This window comes from Lycorma delicatula, chromosome 13 (assembly GCF_047948215.1).
Source record: "Lycorma delicatula isolate Av1 chromosome 13, ASM4794821v1, whole genome shotgun sequence".
Classification (NCBI taxonomy): domain Eukaryota; kingdom Metazoa; phylum Arthropoda; class Insecta; order Hemiptera; family Fulgoridae; genus Lycorma; species Lycorma delicatula.
In genome coordinates this window covers 52,226,412-52,251,941 of record NC_134467.1, presented here as the reverse complement: position 1 = coordinate 52,251,941, position 25,530 = coordinate 52,226,412, and the positions used below count along the sequence as shown (strand labels likewise).

Below are 25,530 nucleotides of genomic sequence, written 5' to 3'. Positions count from 1 at the left end.
ATGAACATCGCCTTAATTTGTTCATAGATCATTGTTAATCATTTATGATTCATACAAATATGGCCTATAAAAAAGTGACTGAGACGTTTTTAAATGTAAACCGTACAAGAAAATTTTTCAGAATGAAAGTGTTCAGTCACATTGTTTTATCTCATTTACTTTCACACACGCACCCAGAGTTGTATTAATAAAGCAAACTTAATTCTGTTTTTAATGCTGTTTAATTATATACCAAAAACTCAATTCTTTAAATATATAACTTGATAGGAAATAATGATAGGTTTTTTATGATTTTTTGTAACATTCATTTTAAAAAGTTATTTTTTCTTCCTGTCCATAAAACTGTCCTAGAATTTGTAAATCAGACAGTTTGCTTCACTGATTGGTATTTGATCTAAAATAGTAACAGAAATAATAAGATATCTGCAAGATTTTATACGATGCTTGTATAATTGTTAAATAATAGATTCATGAAAATCTTTTTCATGTTTTTTGATGTTTTTCTTTTTCAAGTGAATTCAATTTTCTATTATAAAATATGCCTTTATCAGAAAAACATTTTCATTATACAATAGTATTATATTTGAATGTTGGATATTTATTAAAAAATGTATAATTTTAGTTTAAAGAATATATTGTAGTTGCATTTCTTGAATGTAAAAATCCACAGTGAATCATTAAAAAATATTCAAGAAGAATACAGAAAAAGTTAGTTTAATTTTGGAATAGTCTTCATGAAAGATTGTCCCATAATACATTTAGGCTAAGTGTAATTCATTTCACATTTCTGTTGGCCTAATCTCCTTTATTCTTGGTTTTTTGTTTTTAAATGAACTGAACTCCTTGATATTGAAACTGAAAACACATTAAAATCATCTTATATCACTACATCTTTTGATTCTAATACCAAAGTTTATCAAAGAAAAGACTTATCCCCTTTACTTCTGTTATTCTTCATATAAATAGAGGAGGCACAGCCCCAGTCAACATTGCACTTCCTCTTTCTCTTTCTTTTTCTTTTTCTGTTTAGCCTCCGGAACCACCGTAAGGTATTATTTCAGAGGATGATTGGTATGAATGTAAATGAAGTGTAGTCTTGTACAGTGTCAGATCGACCGTTTCTGAGATGTGTGGTTAATTGAAGCCAACCGCCAAAGAACACCGGTATCCAGATCTAGTATTCAAATCTGTATAAAAGTAACTGCCTTTATTAGAATTTGAAGCCTAGAACTCTTGACTTCAAAATCAGCTGATTTGCGATGACTAGTTAACCGCTAGACCAGCTCGGTGGGCTAGAGGCGCAGCTCCACTTTGGTTCGTTTGAGGAAACAATCTTTTTTTTAAATTTTTCATAACTTTTTAATGAATATTTAACTTTTAAAAAAAAGTATAAATTTGAAATTGCTGGTGTAGCATTATATTTTTACCTCTGTCCAGTTGCCCAAACGATTACCGGCTCTGTTTATTGAAATATGAAATTGTACTTTATCTCCCGTAAAATACAGCATCAGATTAAATTTATTCTAACCGTGATTTTATTGATAATCTGTGACCGTAATTATATCTCCCTGTCTCCATTCCTCGCATCATATACCCTGAAACCATCATGATATACCTTCCAACTTTATTATGAATATACATTTTGTGCTTGTTGTAAGTCATTTTAAACATAAATTTGACAAAATACCCTACAAAATGATGTCATGTTTTTACCGCAGTATCTTATTTTATGCCAACATCATGGAATCTGCAGAAACGATTGGCAGTCACAGACTAAAACTAAGAAAAGCCATTATTAATTTCCTCACTCTTTTACTACTTTATTCCGCTTTATTTTTAGAAAATAGTTTGTAGAAATATTTATAGTTTTATAACTTCAAATTGTGTAGACTTAGAAAATTTAAAACTGATACTGATGTTCTAGTCTTAAAGTCATATGCAGATAGTAATTTTTTTTTACAGTTAGTTATTTTTTAAATTTTATAACAGATTATTTCTTTTGATAATGAAATTTTTGTATTATTTTTTAACAAGCGTGGTTTTTTTATATTTTTACAAGGATTTATAAATCGATAAGGTAATTTTTTTTTCAAAAAACAAAATGAATCGCTCATTTGAGAAACCACACAAGTCGTGTAATTATAATTTTCAGAAAATCAAAAAAAAAACTTTTTATCTGTTCAACAGATAAGGCTAAAATACTGGAAAAAATTACACAATTATTTTAGACCCTATGTTAATCTCTACTTCATTAAAAAATTTATTTTTTAGTAAAGGAAATGGCTTCCTATTTCCGCCGACTATGTTTCTCAAATTCATGGAATTTTTTACCAACTTTTACCTTATTTCTACAATATTTATGAGTAATTACACCAGGAAACACTTTTTTTAAATAAAACAACATTGTATGAGATATTATAATATTATATCAAATCATAAAAAAATCTCCTCACAAAACCGTCATCTTGTTCATTTAAGAAACCACATGATTCAATTGAATAATGTAGTTTCTCTTATGAAAAAAATTTTAAATGCATTATAATGTGAAGAAATGGCATCTGAAAAATGCAGTTACTCGCTGGAATGTGTCTATATATGAATATAATAAAAATACAGCAATCTCATTTTTGGAAAAATAGTGACTTACGGGGTTTCTCAAATGACCGATTCAAATGTACCTGTTACTTATCTGTGTCTTCTTGTCTTTTATAATAATGGATTATCTTGCTGTTGTTATTAATAGTTGTAAGGCTGTGATGACCCTGTAAAAATGTTATGAATACACATTTTGTGTTTGTTATAAATTAATTTGAACGTTCGTTTAACCAAATGCCCTACAGAATGATGTTATTATATTTTCCAAAATGGGTAGTATTTAAGTATAGCTTAGCCTTTCTGTATTTTGTATGATTGCATTTGTGTCTAGATCCACAAAACTGCATGTATGGGTTCACTGTAAGACGGTTAAACTCTTCTTTGTTAAGGCAGTTGTATGACCGCCAGCAGCCACCGATTATTGTTGTGCTGGATATTTGTGTTATTTGATAATCGAAAGCGACATATCAGCGATACATCATAACAAATGAGTTCAAATGTAATGAAATGTTTTCAGTTATATTTTTCTCCTACCAAGTTTCATCAAAATCTGTTAAAAATCGCACCCAAAAAATACCCAAATTGGAAAAAAGCTGAAAATGTACCCAAAAATCCTGTTTTTTGGCTCTAATTACATTTCTTGTGAACCGATTCGCTTTAAAATCAATAGGACTCTTCCCAGTAGGTTTACATCATCCCACCAAGTGTTGTTAAAATCAGTTAGGATTTGCATAAAGTAGAGCAGATAGAAAAATCTTATACCATACATATAAACACAACCAGGCGCAGTAGCAATTCCCAAATTCTTTGGAAATCTGCTGAAAAATAATATATTTTCATACCTTTCAGAGAGCCTTATATCATTATCTTTATCGTTGTTGTTTATTTGCGCTCAGTTTTTTTTTTTATTATCTATTCAGTTTTCTCACCTTAATGTATTTCGTGACAGGCTTGTATTTATTTTTGTAGGTTTATTTATTTTTCATATAAATATTAAAAAAGAGTATGAACTTAAAAGCAATACAAATAAAACAACTTCAAAAAATTAGGAAGTAGAATTCTAATTTTTTCCATAACTATAAGCCCAGATATTTAGTACAATTTCTTCTTCTTACTGACGGCTTCCTTCCTATTATTTACATTGCATTCTTCCAGTTTTCTGTAACCATAATCAAGAAATAACTGTAATTTTTTACTGTTTCTATTCTTCCTTCACCTCTCCTTACTATTAAATTCTCTTTGTTTTTTTTTTACTTTCATTATTTTAGTTTTACTTACAATCATTTTCATTACATATACTTTTATTTCTTCCTCCTGGGCTGTCTTTCAAGCGTGTATGTGCCGTCACTAAAATTACCATGTTGTCCATAAAGCTTAAAGTTTCTTGTTTTTCATCCTCTTTTTCTCTTTTTTCTAATATATTCCTTATCATACCAGCAATGAAAGTGTTGAACAATATCGGTGAGAGGGAGTGTTTTTAACGTAACACTTCAACCTAGACTCGTTCAGTCAATTGCCTTCTCTAAATCTATGAAACACAGACTCATACCTCTCCCTCGCTCTCTTTTTCTCACACACACACACACACACACACACACCCAATGATCCTTAGTAGCTCAGTGGCATCACTGGTTTCTTTTCCAAAGCCAAACTGTTCCTCTCTTGCATTCTTTCCGTTATTCTTACCGTTAAGGACTCTTAATAATATTTTAGCAGCACTGAGTATTAAACTTGTTCTATGTTCTGTGCATTTTCTGGTACCAATATTATTTGGAATCGATATCATTATTTTCACAGCCTTCAGGCCATTTGCCTGTATCATATATCTTATTTCACAGTTCAACATTTCTCCCGTATCTTCCTTATCTAAGCATTTATAAAATTCTACACGAAGTTCATCTACTCTTGTCAGTTTTTTATTCTTCACTTCGGTAATCGCTTTATGTACTTCACATTTTAATATAGATAATCATTTATCCTCTTTCGCTATCTCCCATTCTTTAAATGTTTAGCACCTCAGGTTTCTCTCTTGTCATGTACAGGTCCTTTATATATTCCTTTCATCTTTCTCTTACTTATTTCTCCTCATGCAGCATTTTATCATACTTATCCGCAATTTTTCTCATTTTACCATTCGCTTTCCGTTTATCCGATGAAATGCTCTTCACCTTATTATACATCATAATCGTAGTGGCCTTTCTTTACTAGATCCTTAGTATCATTGCACTCTTCCTTCGACCACATTTCCCTTGCTTTTTGTGTTTCCCTCCTTAATTCTATGTTTAATTTGCGATACATTCCTCTTCCATTTTCTCTAGTCTTGTTCTTTTACTGCCTTCTTTCTTCAAATTTCTGTTGTTACCCGTGGTTTCGTGGCTTTATTTCCCTCATAATAACCTATTTCCTCTGCTGTTATTATGATTATACTTTTTATTGTCATCCAGATCCCACTGTTCTCATTTTCCTTTTTGCTTTCTTTAATTGCCATAGCAAGCTTTTCTCATTGTTTCATTGTTCAATACAAATTCCTTTGTAAGAAATGTAATTCTGCTTTTTTCAGTCTGTGCCAAATACATCATTATAAGAATATTTACCTTAAGCAGTTCCTTTGCATATTATTTGTTTTCAGTTTCTTTTTTCTAATTTAGTTCTTGATCGGTTACAATTTCCTTTTAGGTTGTCTGTCATTTTTAATTTTTCATTCTTTCATTTTTGCACCTTTTACAGGATCTTTCTAATACTTTTAATAAATCTTCCTTTCATATTATGTCCTAACCAGTTGCATTTCCTAGTACAAAATTTTTCTGATAAGCTTCTATTCTCATTAACTCTCTTCATCACTTTATATTTTCTCCCTGTGTCCGTAATTCTCTCCAATCTTCTTCATACCCTCATTTCAGTTGCATTTTTTTATCCATACGAAAGTTCAAACCAAATTGTAGTTCTTTTTAAATGCTTCTTCAAACCCAATTTTATTAAAAATAACCGTTTAATTCCATTAAATAACCATTGTTATTCTTATTTTTATTTCATTTATTTTCACTTATTATATCTTTGTTCTTTTGTGCTGACACTCATCGTTTTATTGTCTTCTATCTTCATTCTTTTGTTTTCTAATATTTATTTTCATTCCACATTCTTTTACGTGTTTTCTGATTTTTAAATCATCTTCTCAATATTCTGTGCTTTATCTTCCAAAAAAAAAACATATCATCTTCAAATCTTGAATAGTTTATTTTTCTTTTACTTATTCCATAGTTTTCCAAACTTATTCGGTGTGCTACTCTTTTTTTAAAATAAGATAATTACTCACCGTCCCTAAAAAATCTACATTCTGTAGCTGAACAAACAAAAAGAAAATGTAGTTAAAAACTTTTGTAGTATGTCATCTATTCCAGGTTAAAGTATAGGTAATTTATTTTTGTTTCTTCCCTATTTAATTTTATATTATGTACATTAATCATAAACTTCTTTGTTTTATTTTTGAAGCCAAAAAATTTGTAACAGCAAGGTATTTGAGTAAGTACATCGCATGATGTTTAATTTATTTATAAATAAACATTCTTTAGTTAATTGTTTGAAGTTACCTGTTACATTATAATTATATATATGCAGTGAAACCTCGATAACTTGAAATGCTAATTAAAGAAATATCCGTTCCCATCAATTATGTGTACTATGTAACGTTAAATTTAACCTTGTAATTCAAAATTTCAAAATAAAAGTATTTATTAAATCAAAGTTCTTATTTTCATTTATTCAGTTTCTTTACATTAAATTTACTGAAAAGCAGTTGCAATTCAGTCATTGAAGCGACGCCTTTCTTTTATCGGTTACATTTCTTGTCAGTGACATCATATTGGTGTTTCACAAATATTCCTACTCTATGTCTGTACTACATTCATGTTTGGTAGTACCTGAGAGATGGATCTATGATCTGTAATTTTTGTTTACTGTTTATTTGCCTAGTAGTGTTTCACTGTTTTTTTTTTTTTTTTGTGTATGGCATTAATTTTTTTGCGATCTGTTAATTGACATGTCAAATAACTGTAAATACAAAAGTGTAAATTTGAAAGGAAAGTCTGAAATTATTAAAGCAGTTAAAAGTGGAGGAACAACAAAGTCTGATGTAGCAATAGAATATGGAATTCCTTGTATCGACATGTCCATCCATCTGCTTAAAAAATAAGGATTAGATTACAGAGTTGACTGCAGTGAAGATAAATCAAAGAAAAGACAAAGGGGGGGCTTGAATTTACAGATATTGATCGGTGCTTAATGAAGTGGTTTTACAGAAGTAAGAAGCCACGATACATTGTCAAGTGGTCTGGTTATTTGATCTAAAGGTGAAGAATTTGCTGAACTGTTAGGAAACATTGGATTTCCAGTGCTGGATGGCTTGAAAGATTTACTGAAAAGAATGGAATTTCTTTTAAACAGATTTGTAAACAAAGATCATCCATAGTTCAAGAGGATTTTGATCGGTAGAAAGGTAAACATCCTCAGCTGTTAAAAGAATATAGCTCTTGTGATGTTTTCAATGTAAATGAATTAGGGTTGTTTTATAAGTATACTCCCAACAGAACTTGTACTTTGATCCATGCACTGGTGAAAAACTCAGCAAAGAACGAGTTACCATTTTAGTCGGCGTGAACATGGACTGTACAGAAAAGTTTCTCCTCTAACGATTGGCAAGTATGCACGTCCACGCCGGTTTAAAAATGTGAGATCGTTACCGGTTGAGTATACTGCAAATCGCAAAGCACAGCAATCTCCTTTGAAAGTTGGGTTCGGAAACTGGATAAAAAATTTATTTTGTAGTCAAGAAAAGTCATTTTATTCATAGACAACCATCCCGCACAACCTCCTCTTACTAACTTAAATGCAATCAGACTTCAATTTTTTCCACCAAATATGACTTCTGTGTTTCAACCGATGGTCTAAGGTGTTATAATTAAGTTAATCGATTATTTTCACAAACTCTTGGAAAATAAGATAATGGAAATCGATTCAAACACAAGTACAGCTGTTAATTTGTTAGATCCAAATCAAATGATATTAACCGCACTAGAACAAATAAAACCTGAAACCGTTTCAAACTGTTTTAAGAAAGTTAGATTAACTGTAGAAACAGATGGAAGTAATGTTTGTGAAGAACGATGAAGACAATAGTATAAGCGAATCGGAAAATTGGAACGAACTTGCTAGTATACTCTTTGCTAAATTTGTGAGTGTGGACAGTATGATCGTTAGTCGTGAAACACCGTATAAAGAAATCCTAACCAAAGTTAGAAAGCGATGAAGACAACAAAGTTGAAGGACAGCTGCCACTACCTGGCAATAAAGAAGTGTCGGAAATGTTAAAGAAATTACAGTCAAACTTTGAAGGCTAAGTTAATTCAGAACCAGAAATGTTTAGTTGTTCAAGTAAGTTAGAACAAAGCGTGATGAAAATTCAAAATAAACAAGTTAAAATTACAGCGTATTTTTTTACACACCAATAAAGTAGTTATAAATATATACACAGTATGTACTGTATTTATTACCGTTAAACTTAATAATCATCTTTAAAGATGTTCTATTATTTTGTTCACATCTAAGTTAATAAAAATATGTTGCCTTACAAAAAAGGAACCAAAAGAAAGAATGTATAACATAAACATTAAGATGGTTGGTAATTTGGATTTTGTTATACTAGCCATTAATTTGAAATTTGTTAATTGTCCCTTGCGTTTCAAATTATCTAGGTTTCACAGTATATAGATGCATATATACTTATAATTTCTTGACTTGGCTTATATTATTATTATTGTAGTTATATAATATAGTATATTTTTATATATATAAATCAATTCCATTTCATACTTTTTATCAAATTCATATTGTATCTAATATATTTATTTATTTATTGCATTGTAGTATATTTTAAACATTAACCAATTTTATTAGTAAACTCCCAGTTATCTGTGATTACAAAAGTATATTCTTGTTATATGTGGATGAATCTACATTTGGAATGATAAGATCTGATTGGAATTAGATCTGTTTTAATTAGCTCGAATGCATTGCGAATGAGAACTGAAAATACAATAAATATTTTCCCTGAAGAATGGTTGCATATATACACAAATCAGAAGGAGCAAGATTGTAAATAAATATATTAAGGTCTAAAATGGTACTTAGAAGTTTAATTACATTAAAAGTAATTAAAAATATATAGTTGTTTCAAACTGTTTTATTTTACGTATAAATTAACAAAACAGAAAATTCTCACTTACATAAAATGCCTCCTTACATAAAATAAGCCTTAACTGTAAATTCTCATTTGTGGAAAATAGTTGTCATAATCAAATTCCACACGTGCTCAAGTTAATGAGCACGTGTGGACTTCAATCTTATTTCATACTAACTTCTCCCATCTTTAACTTCAAAACGAGGAAGCAAATCAGGTGGATTATGCTTATTTAAAACTTGCACATTCACATTTTCTTTCTATACTCAGATAAGTTTTTCTTCTTCATCCATCAAAATATATATTTTGCATATATATCGATTAAAGAAATAAATATATGTTGTAATTATAAATAATAATAACAAGTACAAATAATACATATATATTAATACCCAAAAAAGATTACAATGAATTTGTAAACCGTACGGTAAGTCTTGCAGATAACAAAATGATACCGATATCAAAAAAGACTACATTTGTATTATCAAAGCCTGTTATTAATTTAGAATTTTGTTTAAAAAAAAGAATATTTGTTAAATATGTAGACAATAGATGTACAATAGTAGATAATAAAAAATTTTTAAGCGTTCCATATAATAAGCAAAAAAATAGAAACATTTGTTACAAAAGTCTTACCGACCCTATTTCATTTATTAAACAAAATCATATAATTACAGGAGTAGGATAAAGTCATTACCACAATTAAGGTTGAATTTGACAATTATAAATTTGCTATCACAAATTTATCATCTGGTAGCGTTAATATTGCACATTGACTTATATTAGTGATTCAACGTCTTTTCTTCAATTACATGCTTGTTTTGAAAGTAATTTTCACTTTAATTCACTGTGACTCGTATTTATTTAAGTATTCAATATTATTTCATGTTTTTAACGCGATGAAAATTCAGTTTTTCATAGAATGTATGTTTTAACGCAATATTTTTCCTAAAAGATATAAAAAGATAAAAAATCAAATAAATGCATTTTGCATAAATTTCTTTAATATTCTGATCTTTTTTTTTTTTAGCAACAGATGTATTGATTATTCATTTACCTAGAAATAATAAAGATTCAATTTAGCGTAGTTTCTTTGATGTTCAGAATGCGTTATGGATAAAAAATGAAATATGTAATACATTTCACACATACAGAAATAATACAATTCTTATGATTATTCGTTGTTTACTTTTATATGGAACGTTTAAACATTTTTTATTATCTATTGTCTATGTACTAAACATGTATTTTTTTTTAAACAAAATTTTAAATTAATAACAGATTTTAATAATAGAAATGACCTTTCTTTATATTTTTATAATTTTGTTATCTGCTAGATTCCTACCGTACGGTTTACAATTTGATGGTAATTTTTTTTTATATCGCTGCATTTTGTTAGGATTATTATTTATTTTTTTTGTTTTTATGAAGTACCGATTGTTATCTTATGGATGTATTATTAAAATTTAGTGCCTTTCTAGAACAAATCGACATTTTGTTAATTTCTCGGCCAATTTTTTTTTTGTTGATAGTCATAATTCACTTCATACCGTATTTTTACTTTAAAACTAATATAATGACCTTCACGAATCTAAGATACGCGATGTAATATTGCACTTAGTACTTTGTAAATGTAACCTACGATTTTTTCATATCCTTGGACGCACTTATTAAATTTTCTTTTTTTTTATTTCTCCATCGATTGTTCAAATAGTTATAACTGTTGAATAAAAACCTTTTGTACGCTGCCTAGCACTATAAGTACTGCTACCCAACGGCGCGATTTGTACCGCTTTCCTACTGTTCGTGTTTTTTGTGTTTTATTAGCAATTTAACAGCTATAATCTCTTATAAACTAATACTTTTATTTATTTTTTTAACGAAGTAATCGGAATTAAAAAATTGTTTCATCTTTAGCAATATTATGTTTTCGTGCTTATTTTTTCCCCCCGTTTTCATTTCACGTTTAGGTTAGATCATATTTACAACTGTGAACATAGTTCGTTGACTTCGCCGTGCAGTCCAGTTCATCTGCGGACTGTTACCGGCGAAATTCGAACGAACTTATCGTTAACAAGTACACACCTGACCACCACGAGACAGGTACTAACGAATCGGGATTTTACGCTAGCGATCGGTACATTCTGGTACGGGGGACGGACACACACAAATACAAATGCTCTTAAGTGGGTTAGGATTTACATGGAGCATAAGTTTGTGCATTTAAAATAGATACTTTTAACATGAATTTAATCAAAATTGTAATTACGAATAATTATTTTTGTAATATAAACAGAAATTTAATTTAATAAATTAATCAAATCGGTCGATATTATTATCATTTTAATTACATAAACGAAATTAAATTTACTACAAATTATCTATGATGTTTCCGTACTATATAAACATCAAATCAAACAATCCGTACTATATAAACAAAGTACTCTCCAAAATTTATCAACCCAGGTTAAATTGTTTTCTTCCTATAAATACATCGAACCTGGTTATGTAAGTAGCACATAACAAATCTGTATTTTGTCGTTTTTTTTTAGCACGATCGGAATCTGTTTCCTTTTCTCAATTTTGACGGATGGTTTTTTATTAGAAATATTAAATCCATTAGCCTCTAACTCATCAAACTGACTTTCTTTGAACATATTGTGCGGCCTCAATGCGTTATACAATTTATAAAGTTAAGAGTTCCACGATTAACTAATGTTTACATCTGTACCTACGCCGATTACCGATAACGAAATAATACGAGATTACTACTGTCAAAACTCAACAGCTATCGGTACCGACCTTAGAAAATAAAAATTTAACGGTTAGATTACTTCAAATCTTTTTTATCTTATGAACTAAAATCTTGCGGTAAGTATTTTCACGATATTATTTAGCGATTTTTGAATAATTTCACATTCTATAAAAAAATGAAACGTATTGGTGGAGGGGGAGTCAAAAAGGCTCGTTTATATTTATATAAAATGAACGATAAAAAATTTTTCTCAAACGATATTGTGTAGAGTTTACTGACAACCGCCTACAAGAATATGAATTTTAAAACAAAAGTAGTAACGCAAAATCGAAAAGAATAAAATGACTGTTAAAACTATTCGATTTTGTTTTTATTTATTATTCAAAATTGTTTACTTTTAAAATATAAAGTCATTATGTGTTTTATTTCGATTTTTCAAGTTTTTTATAACATTCTTTAAACCCCCATCGCTTGTAAGTCTCCTCAAAGTGTACTCTTGTATAACGTTTTTAGAAATAATCTTGTAATTTTGTTTTGTTAAAAGTTTTTTAAATAGTTACCCGATTATTTTTACCGGTTTTTAATGTTTTGCCGCTTTAAAATCTTTCTTTTTTTTAAGAAAAGGCGGTGCGTCAGATGTAGATCGTTTCGTTGGAGTGAAATTTTTATCGTGTATAAGACCGATATTGATCCGATCTGCTTCGTTGTCGTTACGATTTCCTTTTCTGGATTTTACGATATAAAATTTATTTACAATGCAACGTGCTCTATCGGTCTTATGCGTATTCCTTATATTATTCAAACTCGAGATAAAGTTGTCATCTCAAGTCCTATATTGTTTTAAAGTTATTTTAAAACGTAACCTTTTTTTATTTAAATAATATTTATCGATGCCATTTTATAGCGACAAATTATCGATGTTCTACCGTATTTGTTTTGCGATACGTTCATTCCCTACATATAAAAATAGATTTATTATTCCAGGAGTGGCTTTTGCATTCTTTTCACAGATAATAATCAGGAGTTTACTGTATTAATATACAGATAATAATCAGGAATTTACTGTATTAATATACATATAAATATCAGTATTTTGTTGTATTATTATTGTTAGTATTTGTTATTTAAATAAATGAATTGCTTCTTTTATAGTTGATTTTTATTACCGATGTGTTACTGTTTTTATAATGTAATACGATTAGTTTGCCCATTTTTGTGGAGGCACACGCTAGCTCAAATTTTGCACCTACAGTAAGTGCTACGCCTGCTTGGAATTTGAACAAGGATCTTTACGATGAGAGGCTGAAACGCTACCGCTCCGCTGTGGAAGTCAGCGGAGTAGTGACTGATGCCGCAATAATATATTATTTTATCTATACTACCGTATAAAGAGAAAAGAGGGTTTTTGTTCGTTCAGGATAAACAAAAAAAGTATTCGATCGATCGCAACCAAATTTTTACCCGTGTTTCTTGGCATAACTGAAAAGGATTTTTGATATTTTTTTTAAATCGATTCTTTTAATAACCGATACTCCTCCGTAATTTATATTTAAGACATCAATCCGAGTACAGAACGATTAAAATAGGATGATTTACCTTATTTCATCACATAAGCAGAAGTGCTTTCGCGAACTTAATTCACATCATCAGCTGCATCTTATATCTAGAATATAAGCTATCTCAATAGACATGTCAAAATATTTTGTATAGTAGGCCTACATTATTATCTGAAAAAATACATGCTGTGAATTTTTTTGATACTTTCTTCACGGTTAGAAGAAACTGTGTTATTTTATTGCTTTGATGACTTCATTACCGGTCAGTTCCTTTAAGTAACAAAATAAATTTTAAACGGTTTTATATTACATAAAATGTACTTACTGCTGTAAAAATTTCAGATTTTTGGCACCTGTCTCGCATGTGGTTTTTAGGTCCTAAAGGTGAAACGTTTTCAAAATGTTACGATTTGGTGGAAATTTGTTTTAATGAAGTTCACTCGGTAACAGTCCAATTTTTTTTTACAAATACTACTAGAATCTAAGAGTTAAAAGTTAAAAATCAGTTCTGTTACTCTAAGCCCTACATTATTTATTTCGGGCCCAGAATTTGAAAATACAACAATTTGTAAACGTAATTTCAGTAAATACAAGAATCGTTTAATTACATTAATCTTGTGATTACAAGATTTTGTTATATAAAAAAATGAAATTTGAGTACGCTAAGATGAAATTCCATCTTTACACTTTGCAAAAAGACCTTTTTGATCTCTGTATGATGTAAAATAAGAATGCTACAGATCGTGGAAGTAGTGATGGAAATGTCTGTTTTTTACCTGTCGGCAAGTAAGAAAAGAGTCTATTACTCGAGAAAAAGATTTTTTTAAATATGGTCACTACAAGGTGGGTAGTTACATACCAAATATCATCAAAATCAGAAATAGTGATGCGATAAAACTTTTGAAAATTTATTGAATTAAAAGGGAATACCTGTACATACTCTGTTCATTTTTTATATCTTTTAGTTCAGATGCATTCACAGTGCCCCTTCTTTATACAAATAGATTTCAGGATACTGCACTTGATTTTTTTGTGTTTTAGACATCAAAAATGTATGTTGTACCACACCTGGAATTTTGCGCAGCATTTTGCATATGCCCGGCCATTTTTTATCAAATTTAGATCGATATAAACTGCTTATTTCAAAGGAAACTTTCTTATTCCCATGTTTATGCATGGTTTCTCTATTAACTGCAGCTTTTTTGTAATATTTAGGCCACCATGACTCAAGTCCAAAAATTCATTGTTGTCATTGATTTGTATTACAATGAATTTTTGATTTTTACTACTAGTTACAATCAAATCTGATAATTCATCGACAGTATGTAACCAATCTCGCCTTAAATGATAAAGAAATCCCTATCATAAAGCAGATAACTGTGACCTCTAACTGGGAAAAATTGTTTAATCTTTTGGAATCTCTGAAAGCCATCAGAAAATTTGAAGCACAGCGATTCTTGTTCTGACCTGGAAAATTGTCACCATACAGATGCAATTCAGAATAAAGGAGGTCAACCATGGTATTTACATACATAAGCAATAGTGGGGTTAGTAGTAACAGGTTTAAAGGTGACTCAAATAACCAGTTTAAGTGGATTCGTTTCAGTTTTAAGTTGCTCATGAGGTTTTATTTACATAATAAAACCTAAAGGCTTTACACTTAACTTAAAAGTTTTCAATCAAGGTTAAATTATAAAAAATATAATTATGATAAAAATTATCATAATTTCTACATCCTTATGCATATTTACTAAAACATCATTATCATATGCTGTGTCCGCCTAAATTATTTTAAGCATTGGAAAAGCTAGCAGCTTCTTGTTTTAGTGGCAAGCTTCCATATTATAATAGAAAATTCCTAGCATTTTCAAAGAAGTTCTAGAAGTTTTTACGTGGATATGTAACTAAATGAACGATTCTTAAAATACCTTAGCTAACTATCAAGGTATTGATATTTAAAAATTTTCCCTGTATATTTTTAACCTTGATTGAAAACTTTTAAGTTAATTGTAAAGCCTTTAGGTTTTATTTACATAATAAAACCTATTGTCCTATTGCCCATTGTAATGGGCAACTTAAAACTGAAACGAACCCGCTCAAAATGCAGTTATTTGAGAGTCACCTTTAACCCTGTTACTACTAATCCCACTATTGCTTATGTATGTTAATACTCTCATTATATCATTATCATTATCAGCATTATCATTATCAGTATATCATTATCATTTGTAAACTGTTAATGCTTCAGTGCAGTATAATTTCATTTTTTACAGTTGTGTTTTCTTATTCTATTGAAGAAAGGGTCGCTATTATAAAAACTTATGTGCATTCTGGATCCTTTCAAGGAACATGTCAAATAATCACGGAAAAATTTCCGAATGACAGTACCTCAGCAAAAGTAACGTTAACAATCAGGTTAAAAAATGGTGTTCCACAAGGTCAGTTTAAAATGCAAAATGAATTAGGTGCGACCTTCCGTTAGAACCAGAGGCCACAGTCTACACTCAAAGAAGGATTTCTGCTGGTCTGAAAAAATCTGTACATAAATTATCACAACAAAGCGATGTGAAATACACATGTTACCGTAAGATTCTTCATGATTTAAACGACTGTGTAACAATTTAAGAGAACAAACTAAAACATCTTAATTATTGCGACCGACTTCTCAAAAACATTGTCGATGTACAGGTAGAATCGATTTCATTTCAGTCAAAACACTCTTTAATTTATGTAGGCATGTTAATTCACACACCAGATAATGGACAACTGTGAAAATCCTCACTAGATGTTTGAGCGTCCTCTTTATGGTATGTGCCGTTTCCAGTATCGGTTTAGACGGGCCAATATTCTTTGGGCGGGCTGTCAATATAGAAGTATAAAATTTTTCGAAGAATTCTACACTCGGTTAACAGATTGTTAAAAAGAGTACATACAGCTTCTTCCAACAAGTCAGAGCAACCTGTCGCACGTCAAACGATTCACTAGCATTTGTTCGTGCGGCTTTTACATAAGAACTAACTGTCGCCAGAGGGCGGTGGTTTTCACATCCTCCGGATTTGTTAGTTGCGGTTTTTTTCTTTAGGACTGTTTGAAGGTAGATTTTACCAATGGAATCCCTTACACTATCGGTGAGCATTTAACGACGACGACATTGACAACAACCTTTTGCATAAAGTGCAGTGCAACACGGATTTTTGCCTTGCACCGAGCCCCCTTTGAACAAACCTCTGACATTTAGAACTTGTTTTCCTGATCCTAAATATATACTATGGTATATCAAAGTGTAAACAAAATTGAAGTTGATTAAGCAATTCCTCAGAATCACCAAAACAATTATTATGGAGAAGTATTATTTCTAGTGCGAATCCATTAGAGAGTAGGTAAAAATTACCGGTTAAAGTTACTATGTAATTTTATATTTCATATCTTAAATGTTTTTCTTTGTGCTTTTTTCACTAAAGAGAAAACCGATTAGTAATTTTAATCTACAAAATTAAGTTTTTATTTAAAACATTCCTTCTTTAAATGTTATATTAAACTAGACTTAGACCAATCCAGAAGTATCCAAGTACCTTTAGGAAAAATTTGTGATGTCATTGATAAATAAGAGAACAGTCATTCTTGAAATTTCATTACAATACCTTACATAAATGATTTGCTTTACATAGAGTGTTCCGGCAGTCATTTGTCAACCTTTTAAGGGATTGATTTAGGACATCAAAATAAAAAAAGATCATATTGACAAATCCTCTAACTTGCATCATTATCTCCTCTGTCTACCATTTCACATTTTATTTATTTTTTTTTTTTCAATAAAATTCTATATTTTAAGAACAAATTGAGATAGTTTTATGATATTTGGTGTGCATGTACCTGAAAAAATCTCTATCAAATACATTTTTGAAAATTTTACTTTTGAAATTTTCAAAATGACCAATTTTTTTTTAATCATTAATAGCTTCATAAATATTCATTTTTGTCAAATTATGGATAAAATATTAAGCCTTTTATTGTGAACAAAATGATAAATCATTTGTCAAATTGGTTGATATATAGTTGGGATGTGTGTGAAATTTTTAAACTGAATCGTAAAAATTGTGTCTAACAATTTTGTGCCTATTTTCCCGTACCTTGCTAGTTGATTTAAAAATATTTAATGTCTCTTATCTATTAAAATAACAGCTTGAAGTTTAATAATTACGAGGATTCATTAAAAAAATTCTTATTCAACACATCATTTTACATGAGGATTAGGTGTACATTTCCAACAAATTATTACTCGTAAGTTATTTCTTACTATTTGAGTTTTCATATGAAAACACTGATTAATAGTAAATTCTTCATGTTAACTAATGCTAAGTAATTTAAAATTAATTTAAAGCAATAACTACGTTGGGTGTTGAAATGATATGGCTTCCCGTAGAAATTATAAAATTAATATATATATTATTCAAATCGCTACATAATTATTCATTACTTAGAGTATGTTAAGATTGGGAGGGTGAATATTCCACAAATAAAAATGCACTAAAAAACAATCCTTTAAATTCTCAGTTTAAAATGCGGCATCAAATTAAAAACAATTGCAAACCCCTAATTTGGTACAGACCTCAAAACATTGTAATTTAGAGAAGAATTAAATGTGTATCCTTTTTTGTGTATTGTTTAGTCTGTTTATTTTTATTACAATTTGAACAGAATACATTTTTGTATCGTAGCCTTTTGGCTACCTGTTTTAAAAAAGGCATTTACAAGAGACAAAGGAAAAAATTTTCTCATCATGAGACCTCTGGAATGTGAAAATACTTAACGTTAATTTTTTTATCCTAAGTTTATTAAATAATTTTACTGAATTTTCATATTAAAAGTATTATAAATACCAGAATGACAGGGTATACACAGTTACAATTTGATATTAGGCAATGATTACAAAAATCAAATTTTAAATGTATTGTCTGTTTAAACAAACTAATTTTTATTTAAAATACGACCCGCTGAAAGGTTTGAAAAAGAAACTTCTAAACTCCTTTTGTTTTGAAAAACAGGATTTCCAGTGGAACTACTTCTACAAAATAAAAAAGAAATCAGAATTTGTAGTATTTGATTCACTATTAATGGAATGCTTATATAGAATAATGAACAATAAAACTTGTGAAATTATGGATTTAAAGTGAAGGAAAAGATAGCTTTTGTGCTGACAATGAATTTTTAAAATCACTGTTTTTCAACTGTTACCAACGGCTTATAGCAACTGTTGTGACTACATACTATATTTATACTGTAGAAATACATTCTAAATTTCAGTGGTTGTGACGTATTGTATTCTTCTAAAATTGGAATTTGACTTTTTGTTAGAATTACGATTGATCATATCGCGTAAATTGTGTAATAATATAATCGCTGAAAATAATCATTTTCATTTATCTGATTGGTTCATAAAAACTATTTAAATATTGTTTATAATAATTCATTTAGAATCAGATAATTCGATTAGTTAATTTTTTTTATTACAGAAGCCAGTTTTTATACATAAATATATTAATTTTATTCCAATTTTTCCATCACTATCGGTATTATTCGATTTTAGAAATAGTAAGTAATATTTAATTATTCATAGCCATAAGTTTACAATATTATAAGTTGGCTGAGAGAGCGCGCCAATACGCCTTTATTATGTTTAGTCAATCCTAACCTTCAATCTGTTTGTAACTTGTTTCAAGTGTTTTTCTGTTTTTAAGCGTTTATTTTTCCATTTTCTTATTACTTATTTACTTGAAAATATTAACTTATAATAATTCAAAATGGCAAGTGACTCGTGCTTCCGAAATCAAATTAATGGTTCCATGGTTGCACAATATCAAGGAAGAAATGTTTCTGTAATCGGTAAAGTCATTAACGTAAGAACAAATTCGTTATTTATTATATCATTGTTATGTGAAAATTTTAAAAACTTTTAAATGCGAGTGACGCTAACAGAAAACCCGGAATTATTTACATTCTTAGAACTATTTTTTAATTTAAATATAGAATTTCCTTAGATGAGGAATATAAAGTAAAATTAGAAATAGAAGACAATCAGCTGTATAACTTAAATTTAGCTGAAGGTATATTTTGTACTGATAGCTGATTTATGTCATTTTTCTATTTCTTAAGTGGTAGGTTACATGTCATGAGTCAGAACTGTGGTTGTTACATGATAGGGGAAAGTTTTATTTGTGGAATATCCTAAGTTATATGAATATAACTTGCATCTGGTAATACTATACCAATTTAGATAACAATAATGGATTTTTTTTAAAAGTATAGCAAAGAATTGTTTACAAAAAGTCTGCTCTGAATTTGATATTTTGATTTTTAACGTTATAATTTGTATACCTAAACTAACAGGTGAATGCAAATAGAAAATTTAAAAACTAATAATTTAAGTAAACAAAAACTGAGGTGTAAACTTACACCTCTAACTAAAAACACCAGTGTAAAAAAAAATATATAACCTTGCTGTATATAAAGTAAAAGTAATACGTTAGCTTACAAATATTCTACACAATCTGAATTGTCAACCATGCCCCATTCAACTCCCTTTTTCTAAAGTAGGATGAACAGATTTATCCTACAACTAAAGAGAAACCAACAACTAATCTTTTTTTTGTAATAATTTTTTTCTTAGTAAAATTTAACATTGTTGTGATAGAAAAATTTAGATAAATATTTGCACAGAATTTTATTTATTAAAACGCATAGATTATTTTTTACTAATGAAAGAATTTACCAACTATGTTATCAGAGAAGCTGTTTATAATTGGTTAAATAGCAGTTAAAAAAAATATTTACTGGCCAGATTATAACCATTTAACTTTAAATATGGATAAAAATGTTGCATTGTGCTTTTCAGGTAGACGTGTTATTGCCGATTGCTTGGGTAATTTTCTGCTGCCTATAGTGAAATTTTTATTCTCTTTCGTTTCTGTTCTTTTCTTTCAGTTTAAACGGATTTTTTCCCCTTTGACTCCCTCACAAAATCATGAATTTTTAAGTGTGAGTCGTGTAGACCAAATATAGAAAATTAAATATGTTATATATTTATAAATGTGCAATCATAACTAAAAAAAATGGTCACATTCTTAAAAAATAACCCCTCTCAAACAATGGAACTGTTTATATAACTCGATACAATACTTAGGCCTATGAGAAAGAGCTGTATTATGCTTTTTTGCCAATTGCAATAAATTACCAAACCATTTGAAAAATTTTTCCACCAATTTGTGTAAAATATATTTAAAAGGCTTTCTTTTCAAAAACAACAACTGGAGAATGAATCTGTAAATAATACTAATTAAAAAAATAATTAATCCTATTTACCTGCATTCCATTTAATTTGTTCATAAACATGAGGTCAAAATAATTTTCAGTAATCGCTTTTGAATTTTAGATTATCTTATAGCCTTGTAAATTTGTATATTTTATGTATTTAACTTAGATTATTTTTATTTATATTTAAAATAATTAATAAGGACTTAATTTTTTTATCTTATAAGGACATGATCTATACAATGTATTATTATTCTGGTCAGGTAACAACCCTGTTAGCAGTGACATTTTATTGTGTGTGTGTGTGTGTGTGTGTGTGTGTGTGTGTTGGAGCTTTGTATTAGCAGTAAGAATCCTCATCTTGCTAAAAATGTTTTTATTTTTGTAAGCTACTTCTTGCTTATCTATTCTATTTCAGTAAATATTTTAATGAGCATTAATTAATTATTATTTTTATCATATATATAAAAAGTTATTATGTTTCTATTCAAATAAATTTGTTAAATAATGTGTTTTCATCACCAAAAAGGAGACGATGTCTTTGAATGTGTAATTAAAATTACTATACTTGCCGTGATTCAAACTGGATTTTGGTGGGACAGTTTATACCATAATAATACATTTATGCCGAACAGTTCTGAAAGTAATGCAATTTCTTATGAATTGAATGTAAGAAAAGAGTCAATGCTCGCTGCCTGTTAGACATATTGGAGAAAATGCTCGGTCAGAATATAGTTTTGCTCATGCTATATCTTCTTTGCTTAAACAATCCTTGTTGTCTATCCCTTTTTCTTATCCTTAAGGATTTGGGAATATTGTTGCTTATTCCATACTGAGAACATAGCAACCCGTCCTGAAATTTAATTGAACATGTCATACCTGTGGAATTGTCAAGAACTGTTTCCTATCTGATACCTGTACAAATAAGTCTAGCAGTACAATATACATTGCTGCAGTAAAGCTGGGCATCCTAAAATCATTAAAAAATAATATATCATAAGTATGATGTTATTAATTTACAAATTATTTTTACAGACAAATCCAAATGGATTATCGTTTGAGATACGAACCGGTGATGATATGATTGTAAATGTTACGATGCAAAGACCGTTAACCGAACCGATTTCTGAATTAATAGAAGTCAAAGGTAAATGTCAGGGTCGTATGAATATATTATGTGATTCTTACATTATGTTCCCCTCCGATCTTGCTAAAACTTTTGGTAAGTATACAAAAATTTAGTATCATATCTAAATTATTTTTAGTTAATTTTATTAATTCATGTTTTATTTTATACGCTTTTATTTAACTCTCTCTTCGTATCTATCATTTGATGGCAGCAGCATGGTTAAAACTTTCCCATATATTTTTAACCTACTTCACGATAAGCTAGCAAGCTCAAAATCAGCTTGCATGTTTGTACAATGCAGTTTGATGCAAAACATTTTTCATGAATAAATTATATTCAATAGAAAATTAATCGCTTCAAAAATATACGATTTCAAACACACATTCGAAGTTGGGTGAGAAAGGTAGAGAGAGAGAGAAAGAGTGTGTATGTTGCCTGCTAATGTGATTTGTCTGATTCCTTGACAGTGTGCATTCAGGACAGCTCCATATCAGCGGAAAAGTCCATGGTAGTTCTTCCTGATTTCAGTGATGTGATCTTGTGCTTTGTTAGCTACCTAAGTTCCATATGTAGTTAATCTGAGGACAATAAGAAAAGGTTTGAAAACAATAAGACACACAAAGTGATTTGTTTGTCCTAGGAAGCAGAATAAGGTGAGGATGTCATTTATCCCAAATTTATTTTACATTATTTTAAAGATTATCAAAAATGGTCTAGAAGAAGAAGAAGGTAAATTAATTGTGCAAAGTTTGCAAATGAGATAATTTTTTTTATGAGATGTAGCAGAGGATATTCAGTTATTTAAAAATTATAAGATACGGCAGAATAGGATATATCGTATAGGAAAATGACCTGATTGTGAATACAGTAATGATAGACTGAAAAGAAAACTGTTATCGCAAAGATCGATCAGAGAAAAATATTTAGAAAGAGGAAGTGAAATGAGCCTGTGTTGTTTCTTAGATTTGAAGAAGAAAATTTGGTAGGGTTGAATGCAAGAAAATGATGTAGATTGTTAAAGAAAAAGTATAATGGAAAGACAGAAGGTTAATTGAAGAATTATATAGGCGATAAACAATCGCAACTAAAGTAAATAAGAAAATGACTTGACTGTTAAGATGTTAGGCAAAGATGCTGCTTCTCATCTACACTGTTCAACATTTACATTGAAGATATAATAAGGAATATATTAAAAGACACAGAAAAAGTTATAACAGAATGAAAAATAAAATTCATAAGGTTTACCTGTAATATAGTAATTCTAACTGATGGTACACACATCCTTCCCCCCTTTTTTTTAATTTCCAGGTCCGCAGTCAAGCAATTTTTTCTGCAGAGGATGAGATGAATGTTTTGTAGCATGTGTAAAAAATGCCATGTCTGACCGGGATTCAAACCCAGGGCCTCCTGTTGAAAGGCCGAGACACATCCAGTCACACCATGGAGGCCGGCATAGCCTTCCCACTGGAAGAAATGAAAGAGTGTGGAATGAAAATAAATATAGGAAAAATAAAGTAATGGAAATAAACAACAAAGAGGATTTGGCAGTAAGTACAAGCGAGGGGAAAAGAAAAAGTAAAAAATGACAGATATTTGAGGACTACGGTGACAGAGAACTAGAATAGTACAATGGAATTAAAAATAATCGTAGCGATGGCAAAGAACATTCTTTGGTAAGACGAAATTATTATGTCATAAAAATGTTCACTCAGAGTTAAGGAAGAGGTTAGTCAAATGTTATGTACAGAAATGAAGCTTGGTTGATGTTGGAGAGGGACTGGATTGAGGATTTGGGATGTGGATAAGGGGAAGGATTGATAAAGTAAGATGGACAAATAGAATGAGAATGTAATGAACAGGATTAAAGAAAAAAGTAAACAAAAGAGAAAGGAGACCGGTTAGTTCATGCGATTGGAGGGAGTGGAATATTCACGACTATATCAAAAGGGTCAGTAGAAGTAGAAATTAGTAGCGAAGAAGAAGGATGAAGTTAATAGATGAGGTTGAAGATTTTAAACAACGAGGGGCTGAAGAAAAAGCCTTGGGACAAAACAGATGGAGAGATCTGGGGGCGATGCAGAACACCAGATGTTGATGCAGAATGTGGCTTATATGTTAACAGATTAAACTTAATGATTGTATGACATAAGTAATTGAAATCAACTATTAAATTGAATGGAAGACTGCAAAAGTGAAAATAAAATAAAAACAAGAATAGCAGTGTTTAAGGAAGCATTTAACATAAAGAAAGTGTTTTCAATTTGTGAAGATAGTGTTAGATTTGAAGAAGCATTTTGTGAAGTGTTATGTTTGGTATGTGTACTCTGTTTAGGTGTGAAACAAGAACGCTAAGAAAAAAGATTTATGAAAAGCTTGATACATTTGAAATATTGGGTTGTAAGAGATCGCAGATGTTAAATGGGCAGACAAAGTGAAAAATGAAGATGTCGCGAGGAGAATGAGCAAGAGTAGAAACTTCAGCGGTACAATAAAAAAATTAAGTTTTATTAAAATAATGCTGTAAAGTCCAGTGGAAGGTAAAAAAAGTAGCAAGAAAAACAAACAGTCTAAAATGATAAGGGAGCTGTCAGCTTTTTCCCAGCTCCTTGCAGCTCGGAGCTGGAAATGTGTATTTTACATTTCCTAAAATGTGAATCATCTTAAAATTTTCAGTTGTTCTTACGACCATCTTCAATAATGATCCTGCTGCTACTGTTGACTGCTGGACTGTGGTTTCAGTTCACGTTATTGCTGACAATTTCTTTGAATCGACTTAATCCAGTAACATCAGGTAAAGTAGTAATTAAAAGCAAGAGGCTGTTGTTACTAGCACTAAACATGACTATTATAAAACCAGTTGAACATTTTAATGGGGCGACAAAAACATTCATTTAAATTAAATTTAATAACAGGTTTTTTATGCTAAAGTAATACATGCAGAACAGAAAGATAGAGTAAAGTATCATAATACTTGTATAACATGATGATAAAACCGATCCTGATAAATTCTGAAAAATAAATAACGGTTGTGCTCAGAGAAGAGTGGAGTTCATAGTTGAAATTTCCAAATATCTTAAATATTATTTTCTTTATTAGTTTAATTTAATTTAAAATATTTTGTTAAAATGTACTCTCAGCTGGTAAGCCTTAAATAATTTTTTAAACAAAATTGGAATTGGAGCACCCTTAAAAGAATTTAAAAGTATTTTATAGACCTTATTGTCTCTTATAAGACAGACTATAGTCAAATGCATTGTAACTGAGTAAATAAAATACTGTTTTTTAGTGAAGAGTGTACAGATGGATGTAGGACCACGTGTAAAATTTTTGTTGTAACTTAGATTAGATGTAGTTAAAATGAATTCATCCCTCATTATTATTAAGCTGTTTCTACAATAAATGTAACAGAGCATATTAATTATTTTAATTTTTTTCAGATGCTGCTATGGATAACGAAGCTGTTATTTTATGTAACAGTATTGCCAATCCTTGGAAATAGTTCATCTAATTTATTACGTTATATAATTTAATGTACTTTTTTGAATATATTTAATTTAAATTCATTTTTTTTTTTTTTTTTTTGTCTTCAGTCATTTGACTGGTTTGATGCAGCTCTCCAAGATTCCCTATCTAGTGCTAGTCGTTTCATTTCAGTATACCCTCTACATCCTACATCCCCAACAATTTGTTTTACATACTCCAAACGTGGCCTGCCTACACAGTTTTTCCCTTCTACCTGTCCTTCCAATATTAAAGCGACTATTCCAGAATGCCTTAGTATGTGGCCTATAAATCTGTCTCTTCTTTTAACTATATTTTTCCAAATGCTTCTTTCTTCATCTATTTGTCGCAATACCTCTTCATTTGTCACTTTATCCACCCATCTGATTTTTAACATTCTCCTATAGCACCACATTTCAAAAGCTTCTAATCTTTTCTTCTCAGATACTCCGAT

At 29.7% G+C, this 25,530-nt stretch overlaps 1 protein-coding gene across 1 annotated transcript; it reads left to right on the top strand.

Annotated features, from left to right (window-relative positions):
- The first annotated feature begins 18,787 nt into the window (after positions 1-18,787).
- On the top strand, positions 18,788-25,138 carry LOC142333727 (replication protein A 14 kDa subunit-like). Its single transcript, XM_075381173.1, has 3 exons — positions 18,788-19,035; positions 21,482-21,668; positions 25,013-25,138. Exons 1-3 carry the CDS (start codon positions 18,940-18,942, stop codon positions 25,072-25,074), a joined length of 345 nt encoding a protein of 114 aa, XP_075237288.1. The 5' UTR covers positions 18,788-18,939; the 3' UTR covers positions 25,075-25,138.
- The last annotated feature ends 392 nt before the right edge of the window (positions 25,139-25,530 follow it).